At 35.7% G+C, this 19,381-nt stretch overlaps 2 protein-coding genes and 1 long non-coding RNA gene across 3 annotated transcripts; 1 reads left to right on the plus strand and 2 right to left on the minus strand.

Annotated features, from left to right (window-relative positions):
* Nucleotides 1–2,665: 2,665 nt before the first annotated feature.
* Nucleotides 2,666–4,054, plus strand: LOC110717265. Its single transcript, XR_002510722.1, has 3 exons — nucleotides 2,666–2,840; nucleotides 2,920–3,374; nucleotides 3,877–4,054. It is a non-coding gene; the product is annotated as an uncharacterized LOC110717265 (long non-coding RNA).
* Nucleotides 4,055–5,253: 1,199 nt separating this feature from the next.
* Nucleotides 5,254–5,886, minus strand: LOC110717282 (protein FAR1-RELATED SEQUENCE 1-like). The gene has a single exon (XM_021895936.1). The coding sequence runs from the start codon at nucleotides 5,884–5,886 to the stop codon at nucleotides 5,254–5,256; it is 633 nt and encodes a 210-aa protein (XP_021751628.1).
* A 14-nt stretch (nucleotides 5,887–5,900) lies between these two features.
* LOC110717283 (protein FAR1-RELATED SEQUENCE 5-like) lies at nucleotides 5,901–7,123 on the minus strand. The gene is made up of 2 exons (XM_021895937.1): nucleotides 6,566–7,123; nucleotides 5,901–6,452 (listed from the first exon to the last, which is right to left on the minus strand). The coding sequence occupies exons 1-2, from the start codon at nucleotides 7,121–7,123 to the stop codon at nucleotides 5,901–5,903; spliced, it is 1,110 nt and encodes a 369-aa protein (XP_021751629.1).
* Nucleotides 7,124–19,381: the final 12,258 nt, after the last annotated feature.

The raw sequence follows: 19,381 nt of genomic DNA on the forward strand, positions 1-19,381 counted from the left end.
AAGGAACTTCCGACTAATTCGGTTGAAGACTTTGTTGAGGTCAACTTTGAAGATGCTTTCGAACTTCTTGCCATTTGATCTGCTCTTGATCTTGTGTAGCATTTCGTGGCCAATGAGACAGCTATCTGTAATGGATCTCTGGGGAATGAACGCATTCTGGTTTTCTCCCACCAAATCACCTATAATGTTTCTGAGCCTCTTAACTAGACACTTGGAAATGATTTCATACGAAGTGTTGCATAAGCTGATGGGTCGGTATTCGGAAATGGAGGTCGGCCTCTACACTTTTGGGATCAAAGTTACGAAAGTTTCATTCATTTCCTTGAGTAGGTGGCCTCCCTGAAGAATGCATGTGCTGCGTTGTTGACATCAACTCCCACCAGGTTCCAGCTCTGCTAAAAATGCTAGGTGGGGATACCGTCCTGGAGATTTATGTCCCTTCATACTAAAAGCTGCTTGCCTGACATCTTCAAGGGAAAAAAGCTGCTGGAGGATAGCATAATGATGGTCTGAGAGTTTGGGAATATGAGTTTTCCAGTCGTTCCAAGTCTCATGGTTCCATTAATGCTGTGTACCTGCACTAAACAAGTCTTTAAAAAAGTTAGTAAATAAAGAGTGGATTCCTTTGTCATCAGAAATCCAATTTCCATTATCATCCATCAGCCCCTTGATATCATTTCTAGCTTTCCTTGCAGCTGCACACTTGTAGAAGAAGGCTGTGTCGAGGTCGGCCAGATTATCCCACTTTGTTCTATAATCTGCCCTGCTACAAACAATAGTGCTTTGTTAGATTCTATAATCTGCCCTTGAATGCATTGAGCTTACAGTATTTGTGAACTTCTCTCTCTAATACTTCATTATCATCGTACATATCATGTGAAAAATTAGCTTCTCTTTTTTTTGGAAAAATTTTTGTCAGACTGCATTGATTTTTTTGATTTGTTAACTTGATGTTGATTTAATGTTGATAGCATTATTATTTCTATTTTGCAGATTGCGGCCATTTAAAACTAAATATAGGCCTTCGCATTTGGTTGACATGATGTCTAACTTTATTCTTGATCAAAAAAATTCTATAAATGAAATCGGTTTTGGAGGGTTGTTATCATTGAAGTTGAAAAGGAATCCTACTAGTATGTATAGGTGGCTAATTGATTCTTTTGACTGCGGTAGCTGCATGTTTTCAATTGGTAATAATAAGGAGTTTGTGGTGAATGAATATGATGTGTATGACGTGTTTTGCCTTCCTTTGAACTCCAAAAATGTTGAGGAGATACCTAGATCTGCTAATAAAAATAATCCAAGACTTTGTTTTCAAACATAATTGGAGATTGCATTTTGGGTTGACAGATGAAAATGATCAAATTCCACTTAATTTGTTAGAAGCTAGGATACCTACTTTAGGTCAAGGTGGAGATGAGTTTAAGCAACTCTTTGTTATGCATGCTATATCCACGTTTTTAGCTCCTACTTCTAACAGAATTGCTGATCTTAGGATTGTCAAGGTGTGTTGAACAAATTAAGAATTTAAATTGGTGTAAATATATTCTTGAAAAACTGTGTGAAGGTGTTAAAAGTTACAAAAAAGGAGAAATTCAGAATTGTTGTGGTTGTGTTTTGATGTTGGAGATTATTTACTTTCATAGGTTGAAATTTAAGAATGTTGAATTAAGTACTTCTTTACCCTTAATTCAACATTGGAATGATGAATTGATTAAGGATAAAATTAAGAAGGAAAAATTGTCCAAAAGTTTTGGGTGTGGGATTTTACTGTCTGATGTGTATCCTGTTAGTGGTAAACTGAAGTTTCTGGATGGACATGTTGTGGGTACTGCAGGAGGAAGTATGGGGAATGTTGGGGGGGGGGGGAGTGATAATGTTGTGAGGAATGTCGGGAGGAGTGTTGATGTGCCTGATTCCCAGGGTACAATACAGTTCATTCTCCCAGCACGTTCGATGTCAGATCAAGAGATCCATTCGGCTGCTATTGATGTAAGGAGTAGCTGACTTTTATTCTATATTATTATTTTTATAATTGGATATGATTTAAATGTTTATACATGTTTCTTTTAATGTTTTTGCAGCCAGTTCATGAGCAATTTTTGTTCATGAAAAGAGATATGCATGTGATCTCTTCTTTTTACAATGACAAGATAAAAGAGATTCTTCTTTCACGTGGTGAGGCCAACAACTCTTTAATTTGTCCCAGGATGATTCGTTTTTTATGGATCCTCGAGTTCAATCTGTGTTTGACGAGATCTCTGAACTTGCTATTTGGGTGACAAAATTACCTGAGGGGTGGGGTCAAATTTCTACATTTGACCACAACAAAACAAATGGAGGGAGGGAGGCAATTAGAGGCACTATCCCCGTGATTGGCTTTGAAAATATTCTTGCAAATGGAGGGTTCAGGTGTTCGTTTTCTTTGGATTGGAAATCTGATGAAAAGCTTATATTCATTTCACACTTTTTGAAGTCAAATAACAAGGAAATGAAACTATTGGATCCATTAGTCCTAGAGGTTGTTGACTGTTGCATTATCAATGATTCTTGTTTGGCTCCTAAGTAAGTAATCTTTTGTTTGATTACATTGATTTTCTCTTATTAATTTTATTTATGAAACACCTTTTTAATTCTTATTTTATACTCTTTGACTCAGTGAACTGTTGGTATTTTTTCACCAAAAGAATTTGATTCAAAGGTAAGAATTCTACACATTAGGAGAGCCTTCTGAAATCATGAGCAGTAGTATTTTGGATTGTTGGGCATTGCTTCTCAATGAAAATCAGAAATATTTGAAGGATGGACCTCGGAAATTGTACTTTGGTTCTTCAATTAGTGTGAGTTGTTTAAATATTTCAATGTTTATACATGTTTTTACTTTATACTGTTTTTTTGATTTGTTAAAATATTATGTAGGTTACAATAGTAGAAGCTGCCGGCAGTGATGGCAACAAATAATGGACAATGTTTATCAAGGTTTAGAGGAGTGGATGAAAATAGCTTGCAATGATTTTGATTTGTTAGAAGTTGAGCTGGTAATACTTTCTGTTTTTTTATGCTTTAAAAAATATAGTTCCCTTTTTTTTATGTTATAGATACCTTTTTTTAAATGAGAGTGACCGTTGAAAATTGCATAAGTATATTTTTAAAAGAGGTTACTATAATATCAAAAATGGAATCTAATATGTGTTTTTTTTTTTTATTGTGACTAATTGTGGTATTATTGTTGCAGATATTTTAACCTTGTCTTTGGGGCAATCACTATTGCTTATTTTGTGGTGAATTTGACTAAAGGAAAAATTCAGTTTATTGTTAATCTGAATTATGATGAGGATAATCGTATCTTTTTGATAAAGTTGTCTAGTCTCCTGGTATTACTTTCTCACTCAATATTGTGCATTTCTTAGATATTGTTCTCTGTAATGCACTATTGCTTTGAGTGTGTTGTTGATGCATATGTTTATGTGATGAATTTGTGGCATAACGCATTTGGTTGTTGAGCATAATAAGGATTAAAAATATCATGCAATCCTTTGTGACTAGTATATTGTGATGTCTTGTGCCTCTGGGCCTTTTAGTTACTTGTGCATAAATATTTACCATTAGATTACTAGCAATTTTTTGCCATTAAGGTGAGGGGCTGTTAAGTTTATGTACTATATACCCCTTATATTGGACAATATCGTGATAGTTTGTGAGTACGTCTGATATGTTAATTATAATTGTTTTGATGATGGTGTTTCAGTTATCATTTGAGACATTGACTTCGAATTAAGGCATAAATTGCTGCTCTGCTTGACTTTTTTGGAATTGTGTTGCATAAAAATAATATGTTGTTTTGTTCTGTGATGTGATTATATGCTTTTTTGCTAGTGTGATATGATCAGTACCTACTTTGATCAAAGGCTTACTCAATCTGGAGAGATGGTTGACTACGCTTTGGAGTTTCCCACTTTGAATTGGAGATCTAGCAAATATAATTCAGATTCTGGTGTTTATATTATGATGACCATGCTTTTATTCAATGGAGTTGGTGAGTTTAAATATGAAGTTGTAAAAACAGTTATGCTTCTTTCCCTATTAAATTATTTGTTTAATTTCTTTTTATTAATATCACAATATCTTATATTGATTACTTACTTTTTTAGGCTTCAAATAGGAGGATTCTCCGGATTCAAATTGCTGCATCTTTGGTGTTATCTGATATGAATGAAGCTAGATCAATTATAATTGATAAGGTGGCTGAATTCAAACCTGATATGTAGTGTCTTTCAAAAGAGGTTGAAGAAAGAAGAAGCTAACTGAAGACAACTGAAGAGAGGAAGAATAAGAAGAAGCCAACTGAAGACAAGAAGAAACGAAAGGGGAAGGCTTAAGATGTCAGAACATGATTTTTTGACTTAGTTATTTTTCTGATGCTAAGCCAAAGTACTGTGAACATTGAGGATTGGTATTAGTATTAGTATTAATTCAACTTTTGTGTATGATATTGAAGAAGATTGGAAAAATATTCATTTTGTGTAAACAAGCATTTTCCAACATTTTATGAAAATTATATATTGTTTGTTTTAAAAAAGAGTCTCTATATTAATATACGGGTTACTATGTTAATGTGAAATGTTATTCTAAACTTAACTTTATAAAGGTCTTTATGTGATAATAAAGGTAACTATGTTAATATTAAAGGTAACTATGTTAATATTAGAGGTTTACATTGAAATGAAAAGTCACTATATTATCATAGGTCACTGTATGTTAAAATAAAGTCACTTTATTATTTATAAGGTCTTTGTTTGGTTAAAAAAGGTCACTTCATTTTCAATATTGTATAGTGTGAAAATTTAAAACTATGTTAAATTAATGGCAATTATCGTAGGTCACTATATGTTAAAATAAAGTCACTATTTTATTAATAATGTTACTATTATAAATATAAAGGTGACTATGTCAAAATTATGGACTATATGTTTATTAATGTTAAAAAATTGACAATACAAGGGTATGAAATAAAGATTACTATTTAGGAATAAAGATCGCTATATTGTGAAAAAAGGTTACTATTCTAAAAAATTTAGCCATTAAAATTAAAGATTATTATATTAATCATAAACATTATATTATAATAATCAGTATTTAAAAGATATAAAGTTTCCAAAAATGAAATTACAAATAAAACGTAACCATGTAACAATACAGGTTGCTACGACAAAATTTAGTGCTCTTAAGACAACATTTGATGTCTTTAGATTATCAGAGCATATACTTATTATTAATATTTGGTGTTTTGGCACCAAATTCTCTATGCTTCCTCCTCTTCCCTTTTTTCATGTAGTCATAGCTTCCTGGAATCCTTTTATTTGATTGTTTTCCTTTAGTTTTTGCATGAGCTGGATCCATTACTTGAACAACACTAGATGAAGTTGCTTCCGAATTCTCTTCTACACCTGTAGTGTTCTCAAAATGGTTGTTAGTTGATTTCATAGCAGAAATAATCTCATCTATTGCACTTGAATCTTTTGTGAAGCTTTCTTCTAAGACTTTTCTTGCTTGTTCAAACTTGTGGCTCTTAAGGATTAGACTATAATACTTCCTCACCATGTGTAGCTGCCAGGGTGTGAAGTTGTTTAATGTCCCCTTCTTCTTTTGCTCTGCCTCCTTACTTTTCCAAACTTCAACCTTAGCCATTTTAGTCCATCTAAAAGATATGTATTGCTCTGGGATATTTTCAACAGAATGCATGTGCAAGATTCTAAGGCTATGGAAGCATAACCAACCCGACTCTTCAAAATTCTTGCATGGAAATTGAATTGTTTGGTTTGCTGGATCGTAAGTTACTGCTTGAGTTGTGCCATCTCTTCCTTCAAGGTACACTTGGTAAACCATTTTGCCTCCATTAATCAATAACAGTTAGTTTGAGATCCAATGGCTAGGTTGAATTCTTCTTCAAAGTCCCTGAATAATGTATGTGTATAAACCTCAGTAGCATGTTTAAATAAGGCAGACATCGGATAACTTGAAGTAGGAATTGATTTTGTGCTATGGAACTCATAAAAATCCTCATTCCTTCTCCAAGTCTTCACTGTCTTTTGAAATATGTCGTAGAATTCTGTCAAACTCGTCTTCTTGTTTGCTTTAAATCCCACTGCATGATTTGTGCTCTCACTTCTCTGTGACGATAAGATTCCCGCGGAAAAAAAGTCCTTACTTAGAGTTGTTGACCACTTATGCTTTAGTGAGTATAACCTCTTGAACAAACTGTTGTTTTTCAGCTTGTACTTTGTTATCATTGAATCCCAACATACTTCAAACTGAGCTTCGTTAATACAACCACTCAAGCATTTCGTGAAAGCAGCTTTGAATGTGTCATCACTCTTCAAAATTCCAAATCTTGTTACATCATTTTGAATCAAATGCCATAGACATAGTCTATGTCTAGTGTTTGGAAATACCTGTACATTTTTATACAGTTACATAGTTTCACAAATGGTTACTGCATTTAAAATAGAGGTAACTAAATATAATTTAAGTACAAACATATTTAGATGTAGTAGTAACTAATTACCTTGAGTATTGCTGCTGCCATGGCTGCATCTTGGTCTGTAAACAGTGAGACTGGACATTTACCACCCATTGCCTTTTTGAAGGTCTCAAATAGCCACATAAATGACTCTATGGTCTCATCACCAATAAAAGAACAAGCAAATATAGTGTTCTTCCAATGGTTGTTTATTCCTACAAAGGGTGCGCAAAGGAGGTTGTAACGATTCGTCCTATATGTGGTATCAAATACAGTGACATCCCCATATATTTTGTAATCTTCAAGCATCATAGAATCCCTCCAAAACAAGTTACAAACCCTTCCATCTGCATCCAACCTTACTCTGAAAAAGAAGTTAGGGTCTTTAGAATAAGCTTCCTGTAACTTGTCACAAACTACTTGAGAATCTCCTGCTTCAATGGCCTTTATTTTCAGTTTATAACAATAATTCATGTGGTCTTTCACTTTATGACCAATGACATCTTCTCCTCCAGCTTCATTTGACATGTAATTAAAGGATTCCATAGGTCTTAGTCCAGATTCTTGCATGACCTCAATCACTTGCCCTTTAATTTCAATCATTGCACGCTCTGAACGGTGGGTGGAAATGGTTCCATTGTGGTCTAGTGAGTGGATGATTGTGCACCAACACATGTTGAACTATCTCAAATTGCCCCTCCTCATTCAATTTGGCTATTATCAAAGCATTACAATTTGTCCTTGTTATAGGAACTCTCCTACTTTGTCTTGTTTTTTTTTAACCGAAGAACTTTCCTCTGTCAAGAGTTCTGGAATTTTTTCCTTCTTTTTACCAGAATTCCTCCGTCCAGCTGCAGAGCTTACAAAGAACTTTTTGGTGATAATATCTTTAGTTCCGGTTTTGCTTGTCTGTTTTGCTTTTCTAACACTAAAACCAACTGCAGCAGCATGTTGACAATACAATTCATGTATTTCTGCAAGTGTTGCTCGAGTTTCTCCTACTAACCAACCACTAATCTCTTCATTATTATTTGCACCTGTTATTTATTTGCACCATCCATAATTATCATTTATATAGGTCAAATTGGGTATATTACAATAGCACTCTAAAGTCTACAGTACATCACACATATCAGAAAAGCACTCTAAGATAGATCACTATACTATCATTAAAGGCAACTATATTACTTAAAACTGGCTTTGCATGTCTCTAACTACTGTAAACCTAATTATTTTCAATCAATATAAATTACGTACTACTAGTTGCAGTTATACGAGTTAATACCTAAATACCTAATTTAATTTTCCAAACAAACAATTGCAATTGCATAATTGCTTAATTTACATTATCAAATTCTAAAATCAATTGCATATATATCGCATAATACCTTGAGCTTTCATTACATGTTGATTTTTCTGCCGAACTTCATTCTCATCCTCAGCTTCAATAATAGCTTGTTCTACATCTTCAAGAGCGTCATCTTCTTGTTCCAGTTCGAATTGAATGGGATGATGATACAAGCTTCCTATAATTTGACAAATCAAACAATGATCAATAAATTTGCATAGTTTGATCAATCAAATAGATTATCGGTAATAATTCTTACCTTTATAGTTGCTTTCAATTTGAGCTTCATCGTTCAGATCGGAATTAATGACATTAATATCGAACTTTTCTATAGTGTCCTGTATATTTCGATTTAGATCAAATTCAAGTGAATGTATAGAAGAATTTTCCATGAATTTTGCAAAAATTGATTGATTATGGAGAAATTATTAACCTTAGAATTGATTAGAAGGAGAGAGAAAAAAAACTTCGAGCTCTATTATGGCGTAGATGATGAAGTTGTAGAGGAAAGAGAATTCATCGATTTTTTTTACGGGAGTGTGTGGGATGGGAAAGAGAATTCATCAGCTTAGTTTTGTCACGTGATATTTGTTAGGTCCACAATAAGTTTATTGTGGACCAGGTCCACCCAAGATTTTTTGATGACATTGAAATTGTTTGGAATGTGAATATGGATAGAATCATACGATTGTAGAATATCTAATATTAAAAAATGCTTAATTTGTTTAATTTATTGTTGGTTAATATTTGGTTATGGGTGTTGTTATTCGCTGGAATTATGAAGAGGTATTCCAAGTTCCTTAATTTCCCCATATATCTTCGGGCAACTAAGGAGTTGAAAGAGAGGTTCGAGCATATGATAGTCACTCGAGCGATGGATATTGCTAGAAGACCATTTTCTATTTGTGTTCTTTGATATAACTTCTATTTTGTTCAATGTTTAAGAACAAAATTTATTTAGCATTATTTTAAACTTAAACGTGGGCTTTTATTTATGCCATTTTTTTTACTTGGTTCGTGTAAAACGGAATAATTTGTTTCCACTTAATATTTTATTAATAAATTATCCATTTTTTTAAATTTTTTTAATGTTTTTTTTTTTTTAAATAGCATAATAAAAAAAAAGATTATTACATGCCAGTTGTTTAAAATAGGAATTTATTAATAACGACGATATTTTTTATTGTTATTGAATAAAAATTTAGACATTTAAGATGATTACCAAATCATTTTACAAGAGGTTATTTGGTTGTAATTGCTCATTAGCTTATCGTTAATAAATTATCTGTGAACGACGAGTTCTTGGGTTGTCGTTACATGCCAACGGCGAAATGGATGGTCGTCGTTAAATTTTAACAATGAACATCGTTGATAAAACTAATAACGAGAGAGCCTATTACATCGAACAAACGATGAAAATTCGTCGTTAAAGGTTTTAACGACGATTTTTTGGGGGTTTTAACTTTTAACGACAATAATTCGTCGTTAAAACCAATTTTCTAGTAGTGTATTATCAATCAGTGGTTCTAAGGAGACGAATGTACCATGCGCATGGTACATCCGTTCAAAAAAAAAAAGCGGAAAGAAAATTCTATAGAAATGTAAAGAACATTTGGTTAAAGTGAAAAGAACATGGTATAGAATTGTAAAAAACATATATCTAAAGTAAAAAGAACATATTGTTAAAATGTAATGAACGTGATAAAAGAATATAAGAGATATAAAAAAAGAACATAAAGCTATTAATAACAATGAACATGACACTATTTTATAAAGAACTCACTGTTAAATAATATTCCTTATCTCTGTGTTATTTGATTGTCAGTGTAATGTATTTTTATTTGTGATATAATTATCATTGTTTACCGTGAAATGTTCTTTAAATTTTGTCTGTAGAGTATGGTGGGTGAATATAAATAATGTTTATTACATAATATTATCATGTTTTTTATTAATATTATGGATGTTTTTTAGATATACAAAAAGAATATAAAGCTAGATGTTTTTTTGTAAAACAACTATATGTTCTTTACAAAACAGTTATATGTTCTTTACAAAACAAATATATGTTCATTCGCATTTTATCAAAAATCCGGATGTTCCATACTTAGTACATCCGCCTCCACAAAGAAAATTTCAGTACATAATAGTGGCCAACAAATAAGCACGAACGTACTCATCAGGTTAAATTTTTCTACCCAACCCTAATCTTTACTACTACGCACAAGATTCATCAACCTTTTTCTCTCTTTCGGTGAGAAATTAGAAGAAAACAATAACCTAGTTTTACCTGAATACCTAAGAAACACGGATCAAAGTAAGATTTCAAGATGACTGCCATTAAAAACAGATACGTTGTTTGGTACACTAAGCTGCTCCATTTTTTTTTTTCCAGTAATAAGAAGAAGTATTTAATTCGAAACAACGATCTTACTACTTCACTTTCCAGAAATTATAGGGACAACGATCTTACTACTTCACCTTCCAGAAATTATAGGGACTGTTTTATTTGGGAGGATGTAGAGGGTTTTGAAAGTGGGTAAAAATGTACTTTTGTCTATTAATAAAGCTTTGTCAGGTGAGTCACTAAAACAAACTCCGTTTTGCTGACTGGACCTCCGATCACGAAAAGAAAGACGCGTATTTTTGTTTATTGTTGCTTAAAGTTTTGAGAATTACATTTTAGAGAGAGAAATTAAAGAGTTTGATTTATCTGTACAATTTCGTTGTGAATTTAGTCTCGGAAGTGAAACATCATGGTAATTGTCATGTATGATTTCGAACTTTAATACTCTTGGCAAACAAATTTTAGCCGTTAATGATGTTAATTATATTAGTATTCATCTTAATTTTGTTCCGGATGAGTAATGGCCTCGATTGCTGATTTAATCAGTTACAATTGTTATTTCTCTTGCTTTTCCGTCCACCACCCGCATACCTCCCATTAATTCTGTTTGGAGAGCTGAATTTGCTGCAATAGTTTTACTCAGCGGATGCGCTTGCATGCATGCTTTGTCTGGCTCCCGAGACCTACTCTTCCAAGCTCCATCCCCTTCAACTTCCCATCAGGCTCGTCCCAGCAGATAAGGTGCCCCTGTGCTACGGTAAAAAATTAGGCCATCGGTCCATAAATAAATAATGAAAATATTATGCAACTACTTTTTTTTTTTACTTTTTTAATAGACGTATTAGAACAATGCTACTAATTAGACCCTCGATCTATTTTTCATTCTTAAAAATCAGAATATTAACATTTTTTTGTCAAATATCAAAACGTGAAAAAAAAAATATTAGGTAGAAATCTAATACTCATACTCCATACTTGATTTTTATTTTATTTTTTATTTTTTTTTTGTTTTTTTGAAACCCATACTCCATACTTGATTATTTAGAATAAGTTCTATTTTAGAGAAAGAAGGTGAAAAAAGTGGGAAAAAAAATAATTATAAAATGAAAGCAATAAACATTAGATTTTGGTTTTACGTTTTAAAAACACTAAGCTTCTACCTAAAACATGATAACAAATATATAATTGCAACAAATATTCCTTATTAAATAAATCAAACCCTTTAATTTGAAGGCCCATTTTGTTGGGGGCCTGTTAGATGTCCCATGTTGGACATGCAGAAACTTTTCATACCCTGCTTTTGCCCACACACCCATCCCCTTCAACCTTCATCAACTTACTCTACAAAGATTAGTGTTGATGACACCCATAATTTTTAGCACTGACCTTGAATTGGTAGAATGGTAGAAGAAGTTGATCAAGGTTGAAGAAAGGTGGGGAGAGAGTATTCAAATCAAAATAAACCTAGTAAATATGATTAAACTCATAAACAAAAATTTAAAACAAAAATAAAAATGTAAAATACAGAATATTGTTTTAAACTTCCAGTCACATATATAATAATAATTTTTTTTTTTTAAAAAAAAAATTCCCAGTTTAGAATAATCCAGGGAAAAAACACGTAATAAAAACATAAAATTAGACAAAAAAAAAAAAAAAAAAAAAAACAAAAAGAAAAGAGTGAGAAAGAAAAACACTACTTGAGGAATGAGTGAGTAATAAATAATCTTGCATGGGTGTGTGGGCAATTCTCTCAGCCTCCCACCCCCCAGTTCAGGAATGTGTGAGTGATTGTGATTCAGCTTGCATTTAAATTCTCAATAAATATGACAATAAAACTTAATTGTCATATTTGTTGAGAATTTGAATACAAGATTATCTATCACTCCACTGGCCGATACAAGGGCGGTGGTTCGTTCAAGACATCAAGCGGGTTCATTGAATAAAGTCCCTTAAATTTTCTCAAGGAAAACACTATCAACATAATGCCTTTAAAACTACATATCTTAGTGTACCCACTACCCAACTGTATGATAGTGTAACATACTTCTTTATTAGTATGTTGCTAAATTTACTTTTAAACAACCATTCTTCTTCCATGTTTGAATTATCTTGTTTGAAATATCTCAAATTTCAGAGGCATGAACTAAATCTCGTCGCTAGCTCATTGGATTGTGATCCGAGGTTAAAGCTCTCAAATTTGCATATTACTCAAAACTTCTCTATCCGTGGTAACGGATAACAGTTTCGAACACGCTTTATTCAAATCATTTAAGTCTACGCATATCCGCCATTTTCCTGACGACTTCTTCACCTCTATAAAACCTACCGCTAGAAGCTTATTAACTTTAGCCTGTATCACCTCAATCTTCTTAGTTGAGAAGTTCCTTTTCTTCTGCCTTCCAATAAACATGGCATCAAATGCCTTTGTAAAGAGTATATTCGCTGAGCTTCCTACATCAACGGGGACCCACTTTACCAAACTTTCGCCTATTGACAGTATCAATACCAGCGGATCGTCATGAGGAAAAACCACACCTTTAATATCTTCTCCTATAAAAGACACAGTTGGTACTCTAAGTGGTCGGGGGCGCTCTCCTACACCCAAACAGGCTCTTCTTTGCCCCACTAACTGACTCTCCATGCACCGGCCCGCCGGTAATGATATCCACAACAATATTCCGTCTAGACGACGTCATAACCTGTCCCCCATTATCACCATGTTGGCTAGATTCTAGCGCATGTCTATCACCTCAGTGATCAGGCTGGTTGTATTTAAGTCGCTTGGCTAGTTGCTACTGTTGTCGACCAGGCCTGGTGTGCTAGATGTCTCTTCCGGATCAACTCTTTGATGTATGCAATCTTCGGTAGTGACCAACATCACGATGAAACATATAGTATTTCTTCATATCCCTACCCTTTGATCTCATCGGTTTCGGCCGAACCCAATCCTCCCTTTGTTGATTAACTGAATAAATTGTTGCACGCGGCATATTCAGTGGAGTATAATTGATACATCGCCCTTGCCCCATAACAGCTCTGCTGTCTTGTCGGCTTCCACTTCCCCTCGACTAACCTTGCTAATTGGGCTTAATTACTGGTCTCATACACAATGCTATCAGACAGGCGCTGATTTGTTTCTATCAGTGCAACTCTAATGCTGGTTTTTAAGAGTTCTTCACCCTTGATATAATCGCGCGCTTTACTAAACGCTGCCCCCAGGTTTGAAAAACTCTTCCGCGTTAAGTAGCGCTTAACTTCACATTCATTCAGCTTGTTCATCAGTGCCATAACAACTATCTCTTATTGTAGTTTTGGAATGGTATTTGCTTCATTGTTGAATCTTTTGACATAGTCCCATAGAGACTCATCCTTCCTTTGCACTCCCGCCATTAATTCTCTAAACGTTCGCTGCCTTGCACTATTGCTTATGTACTGGCCGATAAAAACCTCTACCAGTTTCTCAAAACTATCAATTGAACCATGCTCCAAATTTGAAACCAATCCGATGCGGCTCTAGTAAAGGTTGTCGGAAAAACCTTACACCAGACAACATCCGAATTGGTGTATAACAACATGTTCCCCTCAAAGGAAGCCATATACCTCTTTGGGTCACCCTTTCTATCATACTTGCATAATGGCATTCTAATCTTTTCCATCGGCTAATCTAGATGTTCTTGTGTAAATGGTGATGCTCTAGGCTGATCCAAAATCACAAGCTAGATGTGGATAAAAAGTTTAGGCTAGTAAGGTAAAAGAAAAGGAACTTCTCAACATAGAATATTGAGGCGATACAGGCTAAAGCTAATAAGCTTCTAGCGGTAGGTTTTATAGAGCCATGCACTTATCCGAAATTGTTGGCGAATGTAGTAATGGTGAAGAAGTCGTCAGGAAAATGGCGGATATGCATAGACTTTACTGATTTGAATAAAGCGTGTCTGAAAGACTGTTATCCATTACCACGGATAGACAAGTTGGTGGATTCTACTTCAAGTTACGCCATGCTTAGTTTCATGGATGCATTTTCCAAGTATCATCAGGGCAGCTTGTATGAGCCCGATGGAATCAAGGTTGCCTTCATAACGGACGCTGAGAGTATACTGTTACAGGGCAATTCTGTTTGGTCTGAAAAACGCAGGTGCCACATATCAGAAGCTGGTGGATAAAGTGCTTGAGCTCCAAAAAGAAAGAAATGTTGAGGTGTATGTAGATAACTCGATTGTCAAGAGTAGATTGGCTTCTGACCATATTGTCTATTTGAAAGAAACCTTTGAAACTATTCGGCAACATCGAATGAATTTGAATCTTGAGAAGTGTGTGTTCGTAGTCTGGTTTAGAAAGTTTCTGGGTTTTATGGTTAGTGAAAGGGGAATAGGTGCGAATATAGACAAGTTTGATGCCATCCTCAATTTTCCACAGTCGAAAACTATACAAGATATCCTGAAACTCACTGGTCAAATGGCGGCATTGACAAGGTTCATAAGCAAGTCAGCCAATAAAGCGCTTTCATTTTTCGTGGCCTTACGGCAAAATAAAACTTTTGTGTGGGGAAAGGAACAAGAAAAGGTGTTGGAGGTGGTGAAAAACCATTTAAGGTTGTTGCCGATAATGGCAAGACCTGAAAAGGGCGAAGGATTATAGTTATACATATCGGCTTCTCCAAAAACGGTTGCAGCTGCACTACTGGTATAAAGGAAGAAACTGCAAGAGCCCATATACTTTGTGAGTCATGTGTTGAACGCAGCAGAACGACGATATCCCTCGTTGAAAAAATAGCTTATACGGTTATCATAGCGGCTAGAAAGTTGAGGCCATATTTTGATGCGCATACAATCGAAGTTTTGACAAATCAACCGTTAGAGAAGTCACTTCAGAAAATGGACACGTCAAGCTGATTGCTTAAATGGGGAATTGAATTGTCAGAGTATGACTTAGTTTATAAGCCTAGAGTTTCCATAAAGGTGCATGCTCTATCTGATTTCATAGTAGAGGCATCATATACCAAGGAAGAAGAAGTAATGGGTGAATGTAATGTCTTTGTAGAGGGCTCAATTGCTTTGATTGGCTTAAGGGCCGGTATCATAATGACTTCACCGCAAGGGGATGTGTTCGAATATGCAATTAAGTTCAAATTCAAAGCGTCAAATGATGAAGCTGAATACGAAACAACAATTACCGGTATTTAGTTATGTTTAGCTGTAGAGGCTAAGCTGATTATCCTATCAATTGACTCTCAGCTAGTTACAAGCCAGTTTAGTGACGAATATGAGGCTCGAGAACCGACAATGATCTCCTACTTGGAAAAACTGAAAGAACTATCGGCGAGGTTAGATCACATTGAAATCAATCTAGTGCCAAGAAAGTTGATGCCCAGGCGGATGTCTTGGCAAAACTGGCAAGTTCGAGCTTCAATGATTTAGAGTGAATCGTTATGGTCGAGATTTTGAATCAGAAGAGCATTGATGAGATACAAGTTGAGGTAAATTGTGTTTAGGTTGGACAGAAGTGGTTTTACGATATTTTGGCATACAAGTTGTATGATGTTCAGTCGACTAATAAGATAAAAGCTCAGAAGGTCAAAAAGGATAGCATTTATTTCGTTGTGTTCTGGGGTGGGTTGTACAAAAGAGGTTTTTCTTTACCCCTTCAGAGGTGAATTACGACATTTGAACCCGTAAGACTGATAGAGGAAACATGAAGGCTCTTGCGGTAATCATATAGGCGCTAGGGCCCTTTATTTAGAAGCAATTAAGCGGAGTTATTACTGGCCGACAATGAATGTAGATGCATTGGAATATATGAAGAATTGTGAGAAGTGTTAGAAGTTAGCGCTGATAATAAATCAACCGCTAAATGACTTGACTCATACATTGAATCTGATCCCTTTTACACAATGGGAGATGGATATTGTTGGTTCGTTCATGTCGCGACTGGTGGCAGGAAATTTCAGATAGTAGTAGTAGACTACTTCACCAAATGGATTAAGTTGAGCCGGTAACAAAGATAACAGCTAATGAGGTCAAGATGTTTATCTGGAAAAGTATATTTACTCGGTTCAAGCTCCTAATGGCAATGGTTTTTGGTCACGGCTCACAGTTTGGTTGTGCCCCGATGAATAATCTCCTTGATGTATAAAGTGAAATTTGCATGTGCAGCTGTGTGTCACCCTCAGTCTAAAGGCCAAGCAGAGGCTGCAAATAAACAAATCCTTAGCGCGCTCAGGAAGAAAATTGAAGATGTAAGGGGGTTATGGGCCGATTTGGTGCCGGAAATATTATGGTCAAATAGAACGATAACAAGAGAAGCCACAGGGGAGTCGCCATTCAATTTGGATTTTAGGTCAGAAGCGGTTATCCCAGCAGAAATTCAGCATTATTTTGAGGAGCAAAATGATCCTACTTTTGCGAAAACGGTTGGATTTCTTGCTAGAATTGAGGTTAAAGGGTGCAGTTAAGTCGAAAGCTTATAAGAATTAAATAAGCAAGGCTTATAACAAAAGAGTGAACTGTCGTCCTTTAGAGGATGGTGATTTAGTTCTACGAAGAACTACTACTAACGATAAGAGAAACTCAAAGGGTAAGCTTACAACAAATTGAGAAGGCCCATATCACATATATGAGACCACAAATTGAGAAGGCCCATATCACATATATGAGACCATAAGGTCAGGTTCATACCGGCTTATGACTTTAGAAGGTGTACCTCTCAAGAACGTCTGTAACGCAAGCGTCCTTAAGAAAGATTATGTTTGATTTTTGTAGTTTGTTGTTAATATGTAATATCGGTAGGATTATGTACTTAAATTTTATGTACTTAAATTGTCTTGTAGTACTTTTTCTTGGCTGAAGCCCTTAATAGAGGGAAGTGAACGGTGTAACATCATAATTGCGCCATATCACCCCCCCGTTTTTGATATGGTAGTGCAGGGCAGCCTACCTAGTTGTCTCACTCATTTAAATGCACTACTAGAAAACAACCCATTTCCGACGGACACATAATTCCGTCGGAAATTTCCGACGAATTCAACCAATCCATCGGAAGTTTCCGATGAAAAATAAATTCGTCGGAATATAAGTATTTTCTGATGGAATATTCCGTCGTTAATTAAATTTCCAACGGAATTTAAATCAGTCGAAAATTTTCGACGAAAATTCCGTCAGAATATATATTAAAAAAAAATTTCTTTTTGTTGATTTTATATTTCACGCCACTCATTCCTCTCTTAAAAAAAAACCTTCTCTTCTATTCCTCTCTCGTCCTTTTCCTCAGATCTCACGCTTCTCTCCTCCTCTTCCTCACTTCTCTATTTCTCACACCTCTGCTCTTCTCTTTTTGTCTCCTCTTCTTTCTCTGCTCTCTTTCTTTCTCTTTCTCACGCCTTTCTTTACCTCTGTGCGGTTTTTATGATCAAATTCGTGGTTTTTACGGTCAAATTCGTCGGAAATCCCTAGATCTAGAGGTTCCATGGTCTAATTTGGCCGTATTAAACCAAATTCGAGGTGAAATTCAAAGCTTCGGTTGTAAAGGTATGTTTTCTTGTTTAGAATTTTCTTTCTTTATTTTTTTTTGTTAATTTTTGGGTCGCGATTCTGGTTTTCGGCAGTGGTGGTGGTGGTTTTAGGTGGGTGGTGGGGTGGTTTGTTTAGGATGGGTAGTTCGGCCAGATTTGTTAAGGTTAGGGTTGTAGATCTGGGTTTGGTTTGGGTGGTAGATCTTGATTTGGGTTGGTTAGGGTTAGGTGGGGTGGGTTAAGGTGGTGAATTTGGTCGTTTAGGGTTAGGGGGTAGGTCTGGTTCGGTTAGGGTGAGTGGTGTGATTTGGTTAGGGTGAGTGGTGGTGTTGTTCGGGTTAGGGTGGGGATACTTTAGATCTAGGCTTAGGGTTAGTTTGGGGACAGTAGCGGTCTAAGGTCTTGGCTTAGAGTTAGGGTTAGTTAGGGGATGGTGGTGGTCTGATGTGGGGGGTAGTGGCGGTGGTGGTCTAATGTTGGGGTTAGTGTTAATTATTTAGGGGTTGGAGGTGGTGATATTTTGTGCCGGTGGTGGTGCGGCGTGTTTTTTTTTTTTTAATTTTATTGAAGCATTTTCTGACGGAATTTCCGTCGCAAATTTCCTACGGAATTGTGTCCGTCGGAAATTTCCGACGGACATTGTTGGGGCCGGAAATTCTCTTCTGACAAAGAAATTTCCTTCGGAAAAGGCCGTTTTTCCTACAAAATCTTTTCCAACAACCGGTTCCGACGGAATTCAGGGTGTTTTCGACAGAATTTTTTCGTCGGAAAGGGGCTGTTTTCTAGTAGTGACAAGGAAGGAGGTTTAACTTATACCACACCCGCTGGATTCGTGGAACCAATAGTAAGTCTAAACAACTGTTGTTCCCAGTCTGAATTAGGTCATAGGTTCAGCAAAAATGTCTTACCGGTGAAATTGACGATATTATGATCTAACCTGTTTCGGGGTTTTATGATGTCCTGCGGGAGAGTTACAATTGCGGGACCGGATCCATGCGCCTGTACCTGCAAAACAACGAAAAATTCCGGTTGGTGGGAGCTCCGCCTGCGACGATCAAGTTAGAACGTGTTTAAGGAGTAAAAGGTGCGGAAAGTAAAGGTGATCTGGTTCCTCTAAGAAGAGGAGTGATCAAGGTGTTTAATTAATGCTAAGTCTGGTCTAGCAATTAGTATGCACGTGTGTTTAGGCTTCTCTTGGAGAGGTGATTAATCAATTTTGAAGCCCCGTTTAATGAAGGATAATTACTATATTTATAGCCTCAAAGTACATGCCCAATACAAGGTTTTCTAGAAAAACCTAGGACTGATTGGGCTTGCCTTGGGATTCGTGTTGGGTTTCGTAGCGTCCAACGCTACGCGGAAGAGAAACCCGCCCATGACCCGCCCCAATAATTAAAGCAATAAAGCATGCATAAACATAATTAAACAATAATTAAGAAAAGGGAGAAAGAAGTAATACCCTTGAAGCGTGCTTCGCTCGTAAACCGAGCTCTTACTTCGAAGCTCAAAGCCTCACAAGCGTGACGGCCTCCAACGGCTCGTACCCACGACCCGACCCGAAGGATCTTTGTCTCGAGGGTTAGTCGAGACTTGACCAAGTATAAAACTAGAGTTTTACGAACTTAAAGGTTTTCTCAATAATATGAGATGCCTTTT

The sequence above is a fragment of the Chenopodium quinoa genome, unplaced genomic scaffold (assembly GCF_001683475.1).
Source record: "Chenopodium quinoa cultivar QQ74 unplaced genomic scaffold, ASM168347v1, whole genome shotgun sequence".
Classification (NCBI taxonomy): domain Eukaryota; kingdom Viridiplantae; phylum Streptophyta; class Magnoliopsida; order Caryophyllales; family Amaranthaceae; genus Chenopodium; species Chenopodium quinoa.